We start from the raw sequence: 19,223 nt of genomic DNA, 5'->3' as shown, positions 1-19,223 counted from the left end.
AGTATTAGACTAAGGTTGTGATGTGTGTTCCTATTGACAGATGACTGCTGCTGTGAGAAGTCAGTCTATAGTACTAGACTAAGGTTGTGATGTGTGTTCCTATTGACAGATGACTGCTGTGAGAAGTCAGTCACAGAGACGGCCTTTCTGGGAGGAGAAGCTACCATCAGATGCAACTATCCAGAGGACCATGAGGACAACATCAAGTATTTCTGCAAAGTAGACAGTGAATCTGACTGTGAAAACAAGATATCAGATACATATCATGAAAAACCTAGAAGATATTCTCTTTCTAAGAGAAGAAGAGAGAGATTCTCCACAGTGACCATCAGTGACCTGACTGAAGATGATACTGGGACCTACTGGTGTGGAGTAGAAACCAGCAGGACAGAACAACGTTACATTACACTGATCACACAGGTGAAGCTGCTTGTTATAAGTGAGTATAAACTTCTTCTTTCTCTTTAACACGTGAACATAAACACACAAGTTGCAGTTATCTTTGTGATAAAAGTAGTTTAATTTAAATGATAATTGCATGAGCTGGACCCCTACAAATCAGCCGGGCGAACAATCTGGATCCTCTCTTTCTAAAATTATCCGCCCGAAATCTTTGCAACTTACTGGCCTGTTCAACCTCTCTTTCGTATCGTCTGAGATCACCAGAGATTGGAAAGCTTCCGTGGTCATCCCCCTCCTCAAATGGGGAGACACTCTAGACCCAAACTGCTACAGACCTATATCTATCCTACCCTGCCTTTCTAAGGTCTTTGAAAGCCAAGTTAACAAACAGATCACCGACCATTTCAAATCCCACCGTACCTTCTCCACTATGCAATCTGGTTTCCGAGCTGGTCTTGGGTGCACCTCAGCCACGCTCAAGGTCCTAAACGATTTCATAACCGCCATTGATAAGAAACAATACTGTGCAGCTGTATTCATCAACCTGGCCAAGGCTTTCGACTCTGTCAATCACCACATTCTTATTGGCATACTCAACAGCCTTGGTTTCTCAAAAGACTGCCTCACCTGGTTCACCAAAACCTTCTCAGAGTTCATTGTGTCAAATCAGAGGGCCTGTTGTCCGGACCTCTGGCAGTCTCTATGGGGGTGCCACAGGGTTCAATTCTCGGGCCGACTCTTTTCTCTGTATACATCAATGATGTCGATCTTGCTGCTGGTGATTCTCTGATCCACCTCTGAGCAGATGACACCATTCTGTATATTTCTGGCCCTTCTTTGGACGCTGTGTTAACTAACCTCCAGACGAACTTCAATGCCATACAACTCTCCTTCCGTGGCCTCCATCTGTTCTTAAATGCAAGTAAAACTAAATGTATGCTCTTCAACCGATCGCTGCCCATACCTGCCCGCCCATCTAGCATCACTACTCTGGACGGTTCTGACTTAGAATATGTGGACAACTACAAATACCTAGGTGTCTGGTTAGACTGTAAACTCTCCTTCCAGACTCACATTAAGCATTTCCAATCTAAAATTAAATCTAGAATCAGCTTCCTATTTCACAATAAAGCCTCCTTCACTCATGCTGCCAAACATACCTTCGTAAAACTGACCATCCTACCGATCCTCGACTTCGGCAATGTCATTTACAAAATAGCCTCCAACACTCTACTCAGCAAATTGGATGCAGTCTATGACAGTGCCATCCATTTTGTCACCAAAGTCCCACATTCTACCCATCATTGCGACCTGTATGCTCTCGTTGGCTGGCCCTCGCTTCATATTCATCGCCAAACTCACTGGCTCCAAGTCATCTATAAGTCTTTGCTAGGTAAAGCCCTGCCTTATCTCAGCTCACTGGTCACTGAAGCAGCACCCACCCGTAGCACACGCTCCAGCGGGCATATCTCACTGCTCACCCCCAAAGCCAATTCCTCATTTGGCTGCCTTTCCTTCCAGTTCTCTGCTGCCAATGACTGGAACGAATGGCAAAAATCACTGAAGCTGGAGACTCATATCTCCCTCACTAACTTTAAGCACCAGCTGTCAGAGCAGCTTACAGATAATTGCACCTGGACATAGCCCATCTGTAAATAGCCCATCCAACTACCTCATCCCCATTCTGTTATCTTTTTGTTTGTTGCTCCTTTGCACCCCAGTATCTCTACTTGCACATTCATCTTCTGCACATCTACCATTCCAGTGTTTAATTGCTAAACTGTTATTATTTTTGTTGCCTTACCTCCGTTATCGTACCTCATTTGTACACAATGTATATAGACTTTTTCTATTGTGTTATTGACTGTATGTTTGTTTATTCCATGTGTAACTGTGTTGTTTGTGTCACACTGCTTTGCTTTATCTTGGCCAGGTCACAGCTGTAAATGAGGACTTGTTCTCAACTAGCCTACCCGGTTAAATAAAGGTTAAATATATATATATATTTTTAATATCATTCACATGTTTAATGTGTTTGATACCGTTCATTCCAGACATTGTGATTAGACCACCCTCCTTTTCCTCCTCCCAACAGCCTCCTCTGCTTCCCATGCTGTACACCTGCAGTAACTATGTTACATACTGTCTGACCATGTAAATAACATATAGCATTATATTATACATTATATATAACTACAGTATGTTAGTCAGTGTGTTAGTGGAGGCTGGGTGTGTCTGTGTGTTTGTAGTGAAAAGACACTGGACCAGAACACTGTAACTTCCTCTGTAATGTCTGTGTGTTTGTTGTCATCAGAGAGAGAGAGAGAGAGAGAGAGAGAGAGAGACAGAGAGACAGAGAGAGAGAGAGAGAGAGAGAGAGAGAGAGACAGAGAGACAGAGAGAGAGAGAGAGAGAGAGAGAGAGAGAGAGAGAGTGAGAGAGAGGGAGAGAGAGAGGGAGACAATGTTAACATGTTTCCCATGCCAATAAAGCCCCTTGAATTGAATTGAGAGAGAGAGAGAGATGGAGAGAGATCACTCTTTATCTCTATCTCTACCACTCTCTATCTCTATCATTGTTTATCTCTATCACTCTTTATCTCTATCACTCTCTCTCTATCACTCTCCATCTCTATCACTATCACTCCCTATCTCTATCACTCTCTATCTCTATCACTCTCTCTCTCTATCACTCTTTATCTCTATCACTCTCTCTCTATCACTCTCCATCTCTATCACTATCACTCCCTATCTCTATCACTCTCTCTCTTTTCTTATCACTCTATCTCTATCACTCTCTATCTCTATCACTCTCTATCACTCTTTATCTCTATCACTCTCTATCTCTATCACTCTTTATCTCTATCACTCTCTATCTCTATCACTCTCTATCTCTATCACTCTTTATCTCTATCACTCTCTATCTCTATCACTCTCTATCTCTATCACTCTCTATCTATCTCTATCACTCTCTATCTCTATCACTCTTTATCTCTATCACTCTCTATCTCTATCACTCTCTATCTCTATCACTCTCTATCTATCTCTATCACTCTCTATCTCTATCACTCTTTATCTCTATTACTCTTTATCTCTAATACTCTTTATCTCTATCACTCTCTATCTCTATCACTCTCTATCTCTATCACTCTCTCTCTCTTTTCTTATCACTCTATCTCTATCACTCTTTATCTCTATCACCCTCTTTCTCTATCACACTCTTTCTCTATCACTCTTTATCTCTATCACTCTCTATCGCTATCTATATCACTCTCTTTTCTTATCACTCTATCACTCTCTATCTCTATCACTCTCTATCTCTATCACTCTATCTCTATCACTCTCTATCTCTATCACTCTTTATCTCTATCACTCTCTATTTCTATCACTCTCTTTTCTTATCACTCTTTATCTCTATCACTCTTTATCTCTATCACTCTCTCTCTATCACTCTCTATCTCTTTCACTCTCTCTATCACTCTTTATCTCTATCACTCTTTATCTCTATCACTCTCTTTCTCTATCACTCTCTATCTCTATCACTCTCTATCTCTATCACTCTCTATCTCTATCATTCTCTCTTTGCAAATGTTACTCTCTATATTGCTCTCTCCATCTCTCTGTTTACCCTCCATCTCTCTCTCTTCACCTCCATCTTACTCTCTCTCCATATGACTCTCTACCTCCATCTCTTTCTCTCTCTCTCTCTCTCCATATGACTCTCTACCTCCATATCTCTCTCTTCCTCTCCATCTCTCTCTCTCTCTTCACCTCCATCTCTCTCTCTCTCTCTCTCTCTCTCTCTCTCTTCACCTCCATCTCTCTCTCTCGCTCTTCACCTCCATCTCACTCTCTCTCCATATGACTCTCTACCTCCATATCTCTCTCTCTCTTCACCTCCATCTCTCTCTCTCTCTTCACCTCCATCTCTCTCTCTCTCTCTTCACCTCCATCTCTCTCTCTCGCTCTTCACCTCCATCTCTCTCTCTCTCCATATGACTCTATACCTCCATATCTCTCTCTTCCTCTCCATCTCTCTCTCTCTTCACCTCCATCTCTCTCTCTCTTCACCTCCATCTCTCTCTCTCTCTCTTCACCTCCATCTCTCTCTCTCGCTCTTCACCTCCATCTCACTCTCTCTCCATATGACTCTCTACCGCTCTCTCTCTCTTCACCTCCATCTCTCTCTCTCCTCATCTCTCCATCTCTCCCTCTCCTCACCTTGCTAAAACATTTTCCAACTTGTCCATTGTTTTCAGCGGCACCAACCACCATGAGCACAACAACAACAACAACTACAGCTCTTCAAGCCTCAGCCACAATCACCTTCATCTCACAATCATCATCATCATCTTCTTCTTCATCATCATCACCATCATCATCTTCTTCTTCATCATCATCACCATCATCAACATCATCTTCTTCTTCATCATCATCACTCAACGGTAAATACAACTTTACAAATTCAACTGTATGAGTCTCACTTTGGTTAGTGGTAGACATGTCTGTATGTAGTGGTATGATATGAGGGTAGGTTAGTGTTATGATATGAGGGTAGGTTAGTGGTAGACATGTCTGTATGTAGTGTTATGATATGAGGGTAGGTTAGTGTTATGATTTGAGGGTAGGTTAGTGTTATGATTTGAGGGTAGGTTAGTGTTATGATTTGAGGGTAGGTTAGTGGTAGACATGTCTGCATGTAGTGTTATGATATGAGGGTAGGTTAGTGTTATGATTTGAGGGTAGGTTAGTGGTAGACATGTCTGTATGTAGTGTTATGATATGAGGGTAGGTTAGTGTTATGATTTGAGGGTAGGTTAGTGGTAGACATGTCTGCATGTACAGTGCCTTGCGAAAGTATTCGGCCCCCTTGAACTTTGCGACCTTTTGCCACATTTCAGGCTTCAAACATAAAGATATAAAACTGTATTTTTTTGTGAAGAATCAACAACAAGTGGGACACAATCATGAAGTGGAACGACATTTATTGGATATTTCAAACTTTTTTAACAAATCAAAAACTGAAAAATTGGGCGTGCAAAATTATTCAGCCCCCTTAAGTTAATACTTTGTAGCGCCACCTTTTTCGCCATCCAAATCCGGCTTTAAACTTCTTCACAACAGTATCTCGGACCTGCCTGGTGTGTTCCATGTTCTTCATGATGCTCTCTGCGCTTTTAACGGACCTCTGAGACTATCACAGTGCAGGTGCATTTATACGGAGACTTGATTACACACAGGTGGATTGTATTTATCATCATTAGTCATTTAGGTCAACATTGGATCTTTCAGAGATCCTCACTGAACTTCTGGAGAGAGTTTGCTGCACTGAAAGTAAAGGGGCTGAATAATTTTGCACGCCCAATTTTTCAGTTTTTGATTTGTTAAAGAAGTTTGAAATATCCAATAAATGTCGTTCCACTTCATGATTGTGTCCCACTTGTTGTTGATTCTTCACAAAACAATACAGTTTTATATCTTTATGTTTGAAGCCTGAAATGTGGCAAAAGGTCGCAAAGTTCAAGGGGGCCGAATACTTTCGCAAGGCACTGTAGTGTTATGATATGAGGGTAGGTTAGTGGTAGACATGTCTGTATGTAGTGGTATGATATGAGGGTAGGTTAGTGCAACAGCAGGTTTGTCTAACCAGTTTGTGTGTATGTGTGTGTGTGTGTGTGTGTTCCAGGTACCTCAGTGTTCATCATGGTGTCTGTTAGTCTGGTAGTGTTACTGCTGGTGATCAGCCTGATTATCGTCTACAGATGGAAATACACTAAGATCACAGGTGAGAGAAACACACACACACACACACACACACACACACACACACACACACACACACACACACACACACACACACACACACACACACACACACACACACACACACACACACACACAAACACACACGCTCTCTCTGAGTAATGTGTGTTGTGTTCCACAGGACCTGTCTCTTCAACACACAGAGTGAGCCCAGACACAGGGAACCACGAAGGGGTCAGTATATGTTCAAATCACATAGTATTTGTCACATGCTCCCGAGTACAACAGGTTTTGACCTTACAGTGAAATGCTTATTTTGCTTGTTAGTTTTTGTGATTGAGTGATGTCATTGAGTGTGTTATGTGTTGTGTTGAGGGTGTTATGTGTTGTGCTGAGGGTGTTATGTGTTGTGCTGAGGGTGTTATGTGTTGTGCTGAGGGTGTTATGTGTTGTGTTGAGTGTGTTATGTGTTGTGTTATGTGTTGTGTTATGTGTTGTGTTGAGTGTGTTATGTGTTGTGTTGAGTGTGTTATGTGTTGTGTTATGTGTTGTGTTATGTGTTGTGTTGAGTGTGTTATGTGTTGTGTTATGTGTTGTGTTATGTGTTGTGTTGAGTGTGTTATGTGTTGTGTTGAGTGTGTTATGTGTTGTGTTATGTGTTGTGTTGAGTGTGTTATGTGTTGTGCTGAGTGTGTTATGTGTTGTGCTGAGGGTGTTATGTGTTGTGTTATGTGTTGTGTTATGTGTTGTGTTATGTGTTGTGTGTGTTATGTGTTGTGTTATGTGTTGTGTTATGTGTTGTGTTGAGTGTGTTATGTGTTGTGTTGAGTGTGTTATGTGTTGTGTTATGTGTTGTGTTATGTGTTGTGTTGAGTGTGTTATGTGTTGTGTTGAGTGTGTTATGTGTTGTGTTATGTGTTGTGTTATGTGTTGTGTTGAGTGTGTTATGTGTTGTGTTATGTGTTGTGTTATGTGTTGTGTTGAGTGTGTTATGTGTTGTGTTGAGGGTGTTATGTGTTGTGTTGAGTGTGTTATGTGTTGTGTTGAGTGTGTTATGTGTTGTGTTGAGGGTGTTATGTGTTGTGTTGAGTGTGTTATGTGTTGTGTTGAGTGTGTTATGTGTTGTGTTGAGTGTGTTATGTGTTGTGTTATGTGTTGTGTTGAGTGTGTTATGTGTTGTGTTGAGGGTGTTATGTGTTGTGCTGAGTGTGTTATGTGTTGTGCTGAGGGTGTTATGTGTTATGTGTTGTGTTATGTGTTGTGCTGAGGGTGTTATGTGTTGTGTTGAGTGTGTTATGTGTTGTGTTGTGTTGAGTGTGTTATGTGTTGTGTTGAGTGTGTTATGTGTTGTGTTGAGTGTGTTATGTGTTGTGTTGAGTGTGTTATGTGTTGTGTTGAGTGTGTTATGTGTTGTGCTGAGGGTGTTATGTGTTGTGTTGAGTGTGTTATGTGTTGTGTTGAGTGTGTTATGTGTTGTGTTGAGTGTGTTATGTGTTGTGTTGAGTGTGTTATGTGTTGTGCTGAGTGTGTTATGTGTTGTGTTGAGTGTGTTATGTGTTGTGTTGAGCGTGTTTGTGAGTGTCATACTATTCTCTCCTCCTCCTCTCCAGGGTTGTCATGGTGATGGTGACTATGAGGAGATAATGGAGCGCCCCCTACAGTCAGACTCCACCATCTACGCCACCGCCAACTTACCCACAAGCCACTTTGACTCTCCCCACTACGCCAGCGTCACCTTCCACAAGACTCCCAGCTGCCCCAATGAAGCCAGAGTCACCACCGCTAAAGAGGGCACTTCATCATGTGACTATGCTACTGTGAACTGTCAAATCCCCACCTACTCTACTGTCAATCATCCACACTGCTCCTCTGAGGCTCCTCCCATCTAGTCCACAGTCAACAAACCCAGAGACACCTGAGTCACTGGCAACCAATCACAAGAGACATACATACACTGGCAACCAATCACAAGAGACATACACTCACTGGCAACCAATCACAAGAGACAGACACTTAAAGACCCAAGCCTTTTCTCAGTTAGATTTGCTCTACTTCTGCATCCTTTCTCCTCCGTCCTCTCTCCTTTCTCCTCCGTCCTCTCTCCTTTCACCTCCGTCCTCTCTCCTTTCTCCTCCGTCCTCTCTCCTTTCCCCTCCATCCTCTCTCCTTTCTCCTCCGTCGTCTCTCCTTTCCCCTCCGTCCTCTCTCCTTTCTCCTCCGTCCTCTCTCCTTTCTCCTCCGTCGTCTCTCCTCTCTCCTCCGTCCTCTCTCCTCTCTCCTCCGTCCTCTCTCCTTTCTCCTCCGTCCTCTCTCCTTTCACCTCCGTCCTCTCTCCTTTCTCCTCCGTCCTCTCTCCTTTCTCCTCCGTCCTCTCTCCTTTCACCTCCGTCCTCTCTCCTTTCACCTCCGTCCTCTCTCCTTTCTCTTCCGTCCTCTCTCCTTTCTCCTCCGTCCTCTCTCCTTTCTCCTCCGTCCTCTCTCCTTTCACCTCCGTCCTCTCTCCTTTCTCCTCCGTCCTCTCTCCTTTCACCTCCGTCCTCTCTCCTTTCCTCCTCCGTCCTCTCTCCTTTCTCCTCCGTCCTCTCTCCTCCGTTCTCTCTCCTTTCTCCTCCGTCCTCTCTCCTTTCCTCCTCCGTCCTCTCTCCTTTCCTCCTCCGTCCTCTCTCCTTTCTCCTCCGTCCTCTCTCCTCTGTCCTCTCTCCTTTCACCTCCGTCCTCTCTCCTTTCTCCTCCGTCCTCTCTCCTTTCACCTCCGTCCTCTCTCCTTTCTCCTCCGTCGTCTCTCCTTTCACCTCCGTCCTCTCTCCTTTCCTCCTCCGTCCTCTCTCCTTTCCTCCTCCGTCCTCTCTCCTTTCTCCTCCGTCCTCTCTCCTCCGTTCTCTCTCCTTTCTCCTCCGTCCTCTCTCCTTTCCTCCTCCGTCCTCTCTTCTTTCCTCCTCCGTCCTCTCTCCTTTCTCCTCCGTCCTCTCTCCTCCGTCCTCTCTCCTTTCACCTCCGTCCTCTCTCCTCTCTCCTCCGTTCTCTCTCCTTTCTCCTCCGTCCTCTCTCCTTTCTCCTCCGTCCTCTCTCCTTTCTCCTCTCTCCTTTCTCCTCCGTCCTCTCTCCTTTCACCTCCGTCCTCTCTCCTTTCACCTCCGTCCTCTCTCCTTTCACCTCCGTCCTCTCTCCTTTCTCCTCCGTCCTCTCTCCTCCGTTCTCTCTCCTTTCTCCTCCGTCCTCTCTCCTTTCTCCTCCGTCCTCTCTCCTTTCACCTCCGTCCTCTCTCCTTTCTCCTCCGTCCTCTCTCCTTTCACCTCCGTCCTCTCTCCTTTCTCCTCCGTCCTCTCTCCTTTCTCCTCCGTCCTCTCTCCTTTCTCCTCCGTCCTCTCTCCTTTCTCTTCCGTCCTCTCTCCTTTCTCCTCCGTCCTCTCTTTTCTCCTCCGTCCTCTCTCCTTTCACCTCCGTCCTCTCTCCTTTCTCTTCCGTCCTCTCTCCTTTCTCCTCCGTCCTCTCTCCTTTCTCCTCCGTCCTCTCTCCTTTCACCTCCGTCCTCTCTCCTTTCTCCTCCGTCCTCTCTCCTCCATCAGTTTCGGATGAGACAGGAAAGAGGAGAGAGAACGGAGGAGAGAGGGACGGAGGAGAGAGGACGGAGGAGAAAGGAGAGAGGACGGAGGAGAGAGAACGGAGGAGAGAGGACGGAGGAGAGAGAACGGAGGAGAGAGGACGGAGGTGAAAGGAGAGAGGACAGAGGAGAGAGAAAGGAGGAGAGAGAACGGAGGAGAGAGAAAGGAGGAGAGAGAACGGAGGAGAGAGAACGGAGGAGAGAGAACGGAGGAGAGAGAACGGAGGAGAGAGGACAGAGGAGAGAGAACGGAGGAGAGAGGACGGAGGTGAAAGGAGAGAGGACAGAGGAGAGAGAAAGGAGGAGAGAGAAAGGAGGAGAGAGAACGGAGGAGAGAGAAAGGAGGAGAGAGAACGGAGGAGAGAGAACGGAGGAGAGAGGACGGAGGTGAAAGGAGAGAGGACAGAGGAGAGAGAAAGGAGGAGAGAGAACGGAGGAGAGAGAAAGGAGGAGAGAGAACGGAGGAGAGAGAACGGAGGAGAGAGAACGGAGGAGAGAGAACGGAGGAGAGAGAACGGAGGAGAGAGGACGGAGGAGAGAGAACGGAGGAGAGAGGACGGAGGTGAAAGGAGAGAGGACAGAGGAGAGAGAAAGGAGGAGAGAGAAAGGAGGAGAGAGAACGGAGGGAGAGAGAAAGGAGGAGAGAGAACGGAGGAGAGAGAACGGAGGAGAGAGAGGACGGAGGTGAAAGGAGAGAGGACAGAGGAGAGAGAAAGGAGGAGAGAGAACGGAGGAGAGAGAAAGGAGGAGAGAGAACGGAGGAGAGAGAACGGAGGAGAGAGAACGGAGGAGAGAGAACGGAGGAGAGAGAACGGAGGAGAGAGAACGGAGGAGAGAGGACGGAGGAGAGAGAACGGAGGAGAGAGGACGGAGGTGAAAGGAGAGAGACAGAGGAGAGAGAAAGGAGGAGAGAGAAAGGAGGAGAGAGAGAACGGAGGAGAGAGAAAGGAGGAGAGAGAACGGAGGAGAGAGAACGGAGGAGAGAGGACGGAGGTGAAAGGAGAGAGGACAGAGGAGAGAGAAAGGAGGAGAGAGAAAGGAGGAGAGAGAACGGAGGAGAGAGAAAGGAGGAGAGAGAACGGAGGAGAGAGAACGGAGGAGAGAGAACGGAGGAGAGAGAACGGAGGAGAGAGGACGGAGGAGAGAGAACGGAGGAGAGAGAACGGAGGAGAGAGGACGGAGGTGAAAGGAGAGAGGACAGAGGAGAGAGAAAGGAGGAGAGAGAACGGAGGAGAGAGAAAGGAGGAGAGAGAACGGAGGAGAGAGAACGGAGGAGAGAGGACGGAGGAGAGAGGACGGAGGAGAGAGAACGGAGGAGAGAGAACGGAGGAGAGAGAACGGAGGAGAGAGGACGGAGGAGAGAGGACGGAGGAGAGAGAACGGAGGAGAGAGAACGGAGGAGAGAGAACGGAGGAGAGAGGACGGAGAAGAGAGGACGGAGGAGAGAGAACGGAGGAGAGAGAACGGAGGAGAGAGAACGGAGGAGAGAGGACGGAGGAGAGAGAACGGAGGAGAGAGGACGGAGGAGAGAGAACGGAGGAGAGAGAACGGAGGAGAGAGGACGGAGGAGAGAGAACGGAGGAGAGAGGACGGAGGAGAGAGGACGGAGGAGAGTGGACGGAGGAGAGTGGACGGAGGAGAGAGGACGGAGGAGAGAGAACGGAGGAGAGAGGACAGAGGAGAGAGGACGGAGGAGAGAGGACGGAGGAGAGAGGACGGAGGAGAGAGAACGGAGGAGAGAGAACGGAGGAGAGAGGACGGAGGAGAGAGAACGGAGGAGAGAGAACGGAGGAGAGAGGACGGAGAAGAGAGGACGGAGGAGAGAGGACGGAGGAGAGAGAACGGAGGAGAGAGAACGGAGGAGAGAGAACGGAGGAGAGAGGACGGAGGAGAGAGAACGGAGGAGAGAGGACGGAGGAGAGAGGACGGAGGAGAGAGAAAGGAGGAGAGATAACGGAGGAGAGAGGACGGAGGAGAGAGAACGGAGGAGAGAGGACGGAGGAGAGAGGACGGAGGAGAGAGGACGGAGGAGAGAGAACGGAGGAGAGAGGACGGAGGAGAGAGGACGGAGGAGAGAGGACGGAGGAGAGAGGACGGAGGAGAGAGAACGGAGGAGAGAGAACTGAGGAGAGAGGACAGAAGACTGACTTTTGCCCAAACGAGAAAAGGCCCCAGAGACACCTGAGTCACTGGCTACCAATCACATGGGCCATACACACAGTAGCGACCACTTGATTTGCAATTTAGGAGGACGTTGGTGAATGCCAAATACCCTGCTCAAAACCGACAGCGTGTCTCACTATAGGGGTGAAGTCTGATCATAAAATACAACAACACCTGATCATTGATGAACAAACATTTGTAAATCCATCAGCATCAGAGACACATGGAACAGTGTCATGGAACAGTGTCATGGAACAGTGTCATGGAACAGTGTCATGGAACAGGGTCATGGAACAGTGTCAAGGAACAGGGTCATGAAAGAGTGTCATGGAACAGTGTCATGGAACAGTGTCATGGAACAGTGTCATGGAACAGTGTCATGGAGCAGTGTCATGGAACAGTGTCATGGAGCAGTGTCATGGAACAGTGTCATGGAGCAGTGTCATGGAACAGTTTCATGGAACAGTGTCATGGAGCAGTGTCATGGAACAGTGTCATGGAACAGTGTCATGGAGCAGTGTCATGGAACAGTGTCATGGAACAGTGTCATGGAGCAGTGTCATGGAGCAGTGTCATGGAACAGTGTCATGGAACAGTGTCATGGAGCAGTGTCATGGAACATTGTCATGGAACAGTGTCATGGAACAGTGTCATGGAACAGTGTCATGGAACTGTCTGAAAAACAACTCTTCCTTTTCTGATCTGTCTGATCAGATTTCCTCATGCGTTGTGTTTTACTTAGTGATGACATTCACCATCAGTACTCAATAACCACGGCAACAAGCCCAACCACCCAATAGATTATTATTATTGTTGTTGTTGTTACTATTATTATGATAGTTATAATTATTATTACTATTGTTATTAATATTATTATTTGGATGATGATGATGATGATGATGATGATGGTGATGATGATGGTGGTGATGATGGTGGTGATGACGATGATGATAATGGTGGTGATGATGATGGTGATGATGATGATGGTGATGATGATGATGGCGGTGATGATGATGGTGATGATGGTGGTGATAATGGTGATGATGATGGTGGTGATGATGATGGTGATAATGGTGATGATGATGGTGATGATGATGGTGGTGATGATGATGGTGATGATGGTGGTGATAATGGTGATGATGATGGTGGTGATGATGATGGTGATGATGATGGTGGTGATGATGATGGTGATGATGGTGGTGATAATGGTGATGATGATGGTGGTGATGATGATGGTGATAATGGTGGTGATGATGGTGATGATGATGATGGTGATGATGATGGTGATGGTGGTGATGATGATGATGGTGGTAATGGTGGTGATGATGGTGATGATGATGATAATGATGATGATGTTGATGATGATGATAATGATGACTTGTATAGTGTGACGTTTGGTGTAATTGAAATCTGTTATCATTTACTGTGTTGGTTTAATGATGTGATTGTGTCTGAATTGTTTATAGTGTTGTTTATTCTTAACTAAATAAAAACACATCTGACTTCTAAAGACCGTTCCTCCTGACAACAAAGATCATGTATTATGGGATGCAGGTAGCCCAACAGTTAAGAGTGTTGGGCCAGTAACTGCAAGGTAGCTGGTTTGAATCCCTGAGCCGATGAGGTGAAATAAGGCATTAAACCTAATTGCTCCTGTAAGTCTCTCTGGCTAAATGACGTACATGTATTATATTGACTAGATATTGGACTGTCTGCTCTAACAATGAACACACACACGTCTGTAACAAGATCTGAAGAGTGTATGTACACACACACACTTCCTCTCTCTCTAGATGCTCTTCTGAGGACAGACTCTCTCTAGATGCTCTTCCCTCAGACTACTCTCCTGGTGCAGGACAGACTCTCTCTAGATGCCCTTCCCCCAGACTACTCTCCTGGTGCAGGACAAACTCTCTCTAGATGCCCTTCCCTCAGACTACTCTCCTGGTGCAGGACAGACTTGTAAGTCGCTCTGGATAAGAGCGTCTGCTAAATGACTTAAATGTAAATGTAAATGTAATGCCCTTCCTTCAGACTACTCTCCTGGTGCAGGACAGACTCTCTCTAGATGCCCTTCCCTCAGACTACTCTCCTGGTGCAGGACAGACTCTCTCTAGATGCCCTTCCCTCAGACTACTCTCCTGGTGCAGGACAGACTCTCTCTAGATGCTCTTCCCTCAGACTACTCTCCTGGTGCAGGACAGACTCTCTCTAGATGCTCTTCCCTCAGACTACTCTCCTGGTGCAGGACAGACTCTATCTAGATGCTCTTCCCTCAGACTACTCTCCTGGTGCAGGACAGACTCTCTCTAGAGGCCCTTCCCTCAGACTACTCTCCTGGTGCAGGACAGACTCTCTCTAGATGCCCTTCCCTCAGACTACTCTCCTGGTGCAGGACAGACTCTCTCTAGATGCCCTTCCCTCAGACTACTCTCCTGGTGCAGGACAGACTCTCTCTAGATGCCCTTCCCTCAGACTACTCTCCTGGTGCAGGACAGACTCTCTCTAGATGCCCTTCCCTCAGACTACTCTCCTGGTGCATGACAGACTCTCTCTAGATGCCCTTCCCTCAGACTACTCTCCTGGTGCAGGACAGACTCTCTCTAGATGCCCTTCCCTCAGACTACTCTCCTGGTGCAGGACAGACTCTCTCTAGATGCTCTTCCCTCAGACTACTCTCCTGGTGCAGGACAGACTCTCTCTAGATGCTCTTCCCTCAGACTACTCTCCTGGTGCAGGACAGACTCTATCTAGATGCTCTTCCCTCAGACTACTCTCCTGGTGCAGGACAGACTCTCTCTAGAGGCCCTTCCCTCAGACTACTCTCCTGGTGCAGGACAGACTCTCTCTAGATGCCCTTCCCTCAGACTACTCTCCTGGTGCAGGACAGACTCTCTCTAGAGGCCCTTCCCTCAGACTACTCTCCTGGTGCAGGACAGACTCTCTCTAGATGCCCTTCCCTCAGACTACTCTCCTGGTGCAGGACAGACTCTCTCTAGATGCCCTTCCCTCAGACTACTCTCCTGGTGCAGGACAGACTCTCTCTAGATGCCCTTCCCCCAGACTACTCTCCTGGTGCAGGACAGACTCTCTCTAGATGCCCTTCCCTCAGACTACTCTCCTGGTGCAGGACAGACTCTCTCTAGATGCCCTTCCCTCAGAATACTCTCCTGGTGCAGGACAGACTCTCTCTAGATGCTCTTCCCTCAGACTACTCTCCTGGTGCAGGACAGACTCTCTCTAGATGCCCTTCCCTCAGACTACTCTCCTGGTGCAGGACAGACTCTCTCTAGATGCTCTTCCCTCAGACTACTCTCCTGGTGCAGGACAGACTCTCTCTAGATGCCCTTCCCTCAGACTACTCTCCTGGTGCAGGACAGACTCTCTCTAGATGCTCTTCCCTCAGACAACTCTCCTGGTGCAGGACAGACTCTCTCTAGATGCTCTTCCCTCAGACTACTCTCCTGGTGCAGGACAGTCTCTATCTAGATGCTCTTCCCTCAGACTACTCTCCTGGTGCAGGACAGACTCTCTCTAGATGCCCTTCCCTCAGACTACTCTCCTGGTGCAGGACAGACTCTCTCTAGATGCTCTTCCCTCAGACTACTCTCCTGGTGCAGGACAGACTCTCTCTAGATGCTCTTCCCTCAGACTACTCTCCTGGTGCAGGACAGACTCTCTCTAGATGCCCTTCCCTCAGACTACTCTCCTGGTGCAGGACAGACTCTCTCTAGATGCTCTTCCCTCAGACTACTCTCCTGGTGCAGGACAGACTCTCTCTAGATGCTCTTCCCTCAGACTACTCTCCTGGTGCAGGACAGTCTCTCTCTAGATGCTCTTCCCTCAGACTACTCTCCTGGTGCAGGACAGACTCTCTCTAGATGCTCTTCCCTCAGACTACTCTCCTGGTGCAGGACAGACTCTTTCTAGATGCCCTTCCCTCAGACTACTCTCCTGGTGCAGGACAGACTCTCTCTAGATGCTCTTCCCTCAGACTACTCTCCTGGTGCAGGACAGACTCTCTCTAGATGCTCTTCCCTCAGACTACTCTCCTGGTGCAGGACAGACTCTCTCTAGATGCTCTTCCCTCAGACTACTCTCCTGGTGCAGGACAGACTCTCTCTAGATGCCCTTCCCTCAGACTACTCTCCTGGTGCAGGACAGACTCTCTTCTCTCTAGATGCTCTTCCCTCAGACTACTCTCCTGGTGCAGGACAGACTCTCTCTAGATGCTCTTCCCTCAGACTACTCTCCTGGTGCAGGACAGACTCTCTCTAGATGCTCTTCCCTCAGACTACTCTCCTGGTGCAGGACAGACTCTCTCTAGATGCTCTTCCCTCAGACTACTCTCCTGGTGCAGGACAGACTCTCTCTAGATGCTCTTCCCTCAGACTACTCTCCTGGTGCAGGACAGACTCTCTCTACGTGCTCTTCCCTCAGACTAATCTCCTGGTGCAGGACAGACTCTCTCTAGATGATCTTCCCTCAGACTACTCTCCTGGTGCAGGACAGACTCTCTCTAGATGCCCTTCCCTCAGACTACTCTCCTGGTGCAGGACAGACTCTCTCTAGATGCTCTTCCCTCAGACTACTCTCCTGGTGCAGGACAGACTCTCTCTAGATGCTCTTCCCTCAGACTACTCTCCTGGTGCAGGACAGACTCTCTCTAGATGCTCTTCCCTCAGACTACTCTCCTGGTGCAGGACAGACTCTCTCTAGATGCCCTTCCCTCAGACTACTCTCCTGGTGCAGGACAGACTCTCTCTAGAGGCCCTTCCCTCAGACTACTCTCCTGGTGCAGGACAGACTCTCTCTAGATGCCCTTCCCTCAGACTACTCTCCTGGTGCAGGACAGACTCTCTCTAGAGGCCCTTCCCTCAGACTACTCTCCTGGAGCAGGACAGACTCTCTCTAGATGCCCTTCCCTCAGACTACTCTCCTGGTGCAGGACAGACTCTCTCTAGATGCCCTTCCCCAGACTACTCTCCTGGTGCAGGACAGACTCTCTCTAGATGCCCTTCCCTCAGACTACTCTCCTGGTGCAGGACAGACTCTCTCTAGATGCCCTTCCCTCAGAATACTCTCCTGGTGCAGGACAGACTCTCTCTAGATGCTCTTCCCTCAGACTACTCTCCTGGTGCAGGACAGACTCTCTCTAGATGCCCTTCCCTCAGACTACTCTCCTGGTGCAGGACAGACTCTCTCTAGATGCTCTTCCCTCAGACTACTCTCCTGGTGCAGGACAGACTCTCTCTAGATGCTCTTCCCTCAGACTACTCTCCTGGTGCATGACAGACTCTCTCTAGATGCTCTTCCCTCAGACTACTCTCCTGGTGCAGGACAGACTCTCTCTAGATGCTCTTCCCTCAGACTACTCTCCTGGTGCAGGACAGACTCTCTCTAGATGCCCTTCCCTCAGACTACTCTCCTGGTGCAGGACAGACTCTCTCTAGAGGCCCTTCCCTCAGACTACTCTCCTGGAGCAGGACAGACTCTCTCTAGATGCCCTTCCCTCAGACTACTCTCCTGGTGCAGGACAGACTCTCTCTAGATGCCCTTCCCCCAGACTACTCTCCTGGTGCAGGACAGACTCTCTCTAGATGCCCTTCCCGCAGACTACTCTCCTGGTGCAGGACAGACTCTCTCTAGATGCCCTTCCCTCAGAATACTCTCCTGGTGCAGGACAGACTCTCTCTAGATGCTCTTCCCTCAGACTACTCTCCTGGTGCAGGACAGACTCTCTCTAGATGCCCTTCCCTCAGACTACTCTCCTGGTGCAGGACAGACTCTCTCTAGATGCTCTTCCCTCAGACTACTCTCCTGGTGCAGGACAGACTCTCTCTAGATGCTCTTCCCTCAGACTACTCTCCTGGTGCATGACAGACTCTCTCTAGATGCTCTTCCCTCAGACTACTCTCCTGGTGCAGGACAGACTCTCTCTAGATGCTCTTCCCTCAGACTACTCTCCTGGTGCAGGACAGACTCTCTCTAGATGCCCTTCCCTCAGACTACTCTCCTGGTGCAGGACAGACTCTCTCTAGATGCTCTTCCCTCAGACTACTCTCCTGGTGCAGGACAGACTCTCTCTAGATGCTCTTCCCTCAGACTACTCTCCTGGTGCAGGACAGTCTCTCTCTAGATGCTCTTCCCTCAGACTACTCTCCTGGTGCAGGACAGACTCTCTCTAGATGCTCTTCCATCAGACTACTCTCCTGGTGCAGGACAGACTCTCTCTAGATGCCCTTCCCTCAGACTACTCTCCTGGTGCAGGACAGACTCTCTCTAGATGCTCTTCCCTCAGACTACTCTCCTGGTGCAGGACAGACTCTCTCTAGATGCCCTTCCCTCAGAATACTCTCCTGGTGCAGGACAGACTCTCTCTAGATGCTCTTCCCTCAGACTACTCTCCTGGTGCAGGACAGACTCTCTCTAGATGCCCTTCCCTCAGACTACTCTCCTGGTGCAGGACAGACTCTCTCTAGATGCCCTTCCCTCAGACTACTCTCCTGGTGCAGGACAGACTCTCTCTAGATGCTCTTCCCTCAGACTACTCTCCTGGTGCAGGACAGACTCTCTCTAGATGCTCTTCCCTCAGACTACTCTCCTGGTGCATGACAGACTCTCTCTAGATGCTCTTCCCTCAGACTACTCTCCTGGTGCAGGACAGACTCTCTCTAGATGCTCTTCCCTCAGACTACTCTCCTGGTGCAGGACAGACTCTCTCTAGATGCCCTTCCCTCAGACTACTCTCCTGGTGCAGGACAGACTCTCTCTAGATGCTCTTCCCTCAGACTACTCTCCTGGTGCAGGACAGACTCTCTCTAGATGCTCTTCCCTCAGACTACTCTCCTGGTGCAGGACAGTCTCTCTCTAGATGCTCTTCCCTCAGACTACTCTCCTGGTGCAGGACAGACTCTCTCTATATGCCCTTCCCTCAGACTACTCTCCTGGTGCAGGACAGACTCTCTCTAGATGCTCTTCCCTCAGACTACTCTCCTGGTGCAGGACAAACTCTCTCTAGATGCTCTTCCCTCAGACTACTCTCCTGGTGCAGGACAGACTCTCTCTAGATGCCCTTCCCTCAGACTACTCTCCTGGTGCAGGACAGACTCTCTCTAGATGCTCTTCCCTCAGACTACTCTCCTGGTGCAGGACAGACTCTCTCTAGAAGCTCTTCCCTCAGACTACTCTCCTGGTGCAGGACAGACTCTCTCTAGATGCCCTTCCCTCAGACTACTCTCCTGGTGCAGGACAGACTCTCTCTAGATGCTCTTCCCTCAGACTACTCTCCTGGT

At 48.2% G+C, this 19,223-nt stretch overlaps 1 protein-coding gene across 1 annotated transcript; it reads left to right on the top strand.

Annotated features, from left to right (window-relative positions):
* The first annotated feature begins 78 nt into the window (after nt 1-78).
* LOC135568579 (uncharacterized) lies at nt 79-8,532 on the top strand. The gene is made up of 5 exons (XM_065015377.1): nt 79-439; nt 4,661-4,846; nt 6,088-6,186; nt 6,346-6,398; nt 7,775-8,532. Exons 2-5 carry the CDS (start codon nt 4,675-4,677, stop codon nt 8,051-8,053), a joined length of 603 nt encoding a protein of 200 aa, XP_064871449.1. The 5' UTR covers nt 79-439; nt 4,661-4,674; the 3' UTR covers nt 8,054-8,532.
* The last annotated feature ends 10,691 nt before the right edge of the window (nt 8,533-19,223 follow it).

The sequence above is a fragment of the Oncorhynchus nerka genome, unplaced genomic scaffold (genome assembly GCF_034236695.1).
Source record: "Oncorhynchus nerka isolate Pitt River unplaced genomic scaffold, Oner_Uvic_2.0 unplaced_scaffold_1472, whole genome shotgun sequence".
In the NCBI taxonomy this organism is placed as follows: domain Eukaryota; kingdom Metazoa; phylum Chordata; class Actinopteri; order Salmoniformes; family Salmonidae; genus Oncorhynchus; species Oncorhynchus nerka.
Note: the sequence above shows the minus strand (reverse complement) of the source record. Positions and strands in the feature narration are given on the sequence as shown.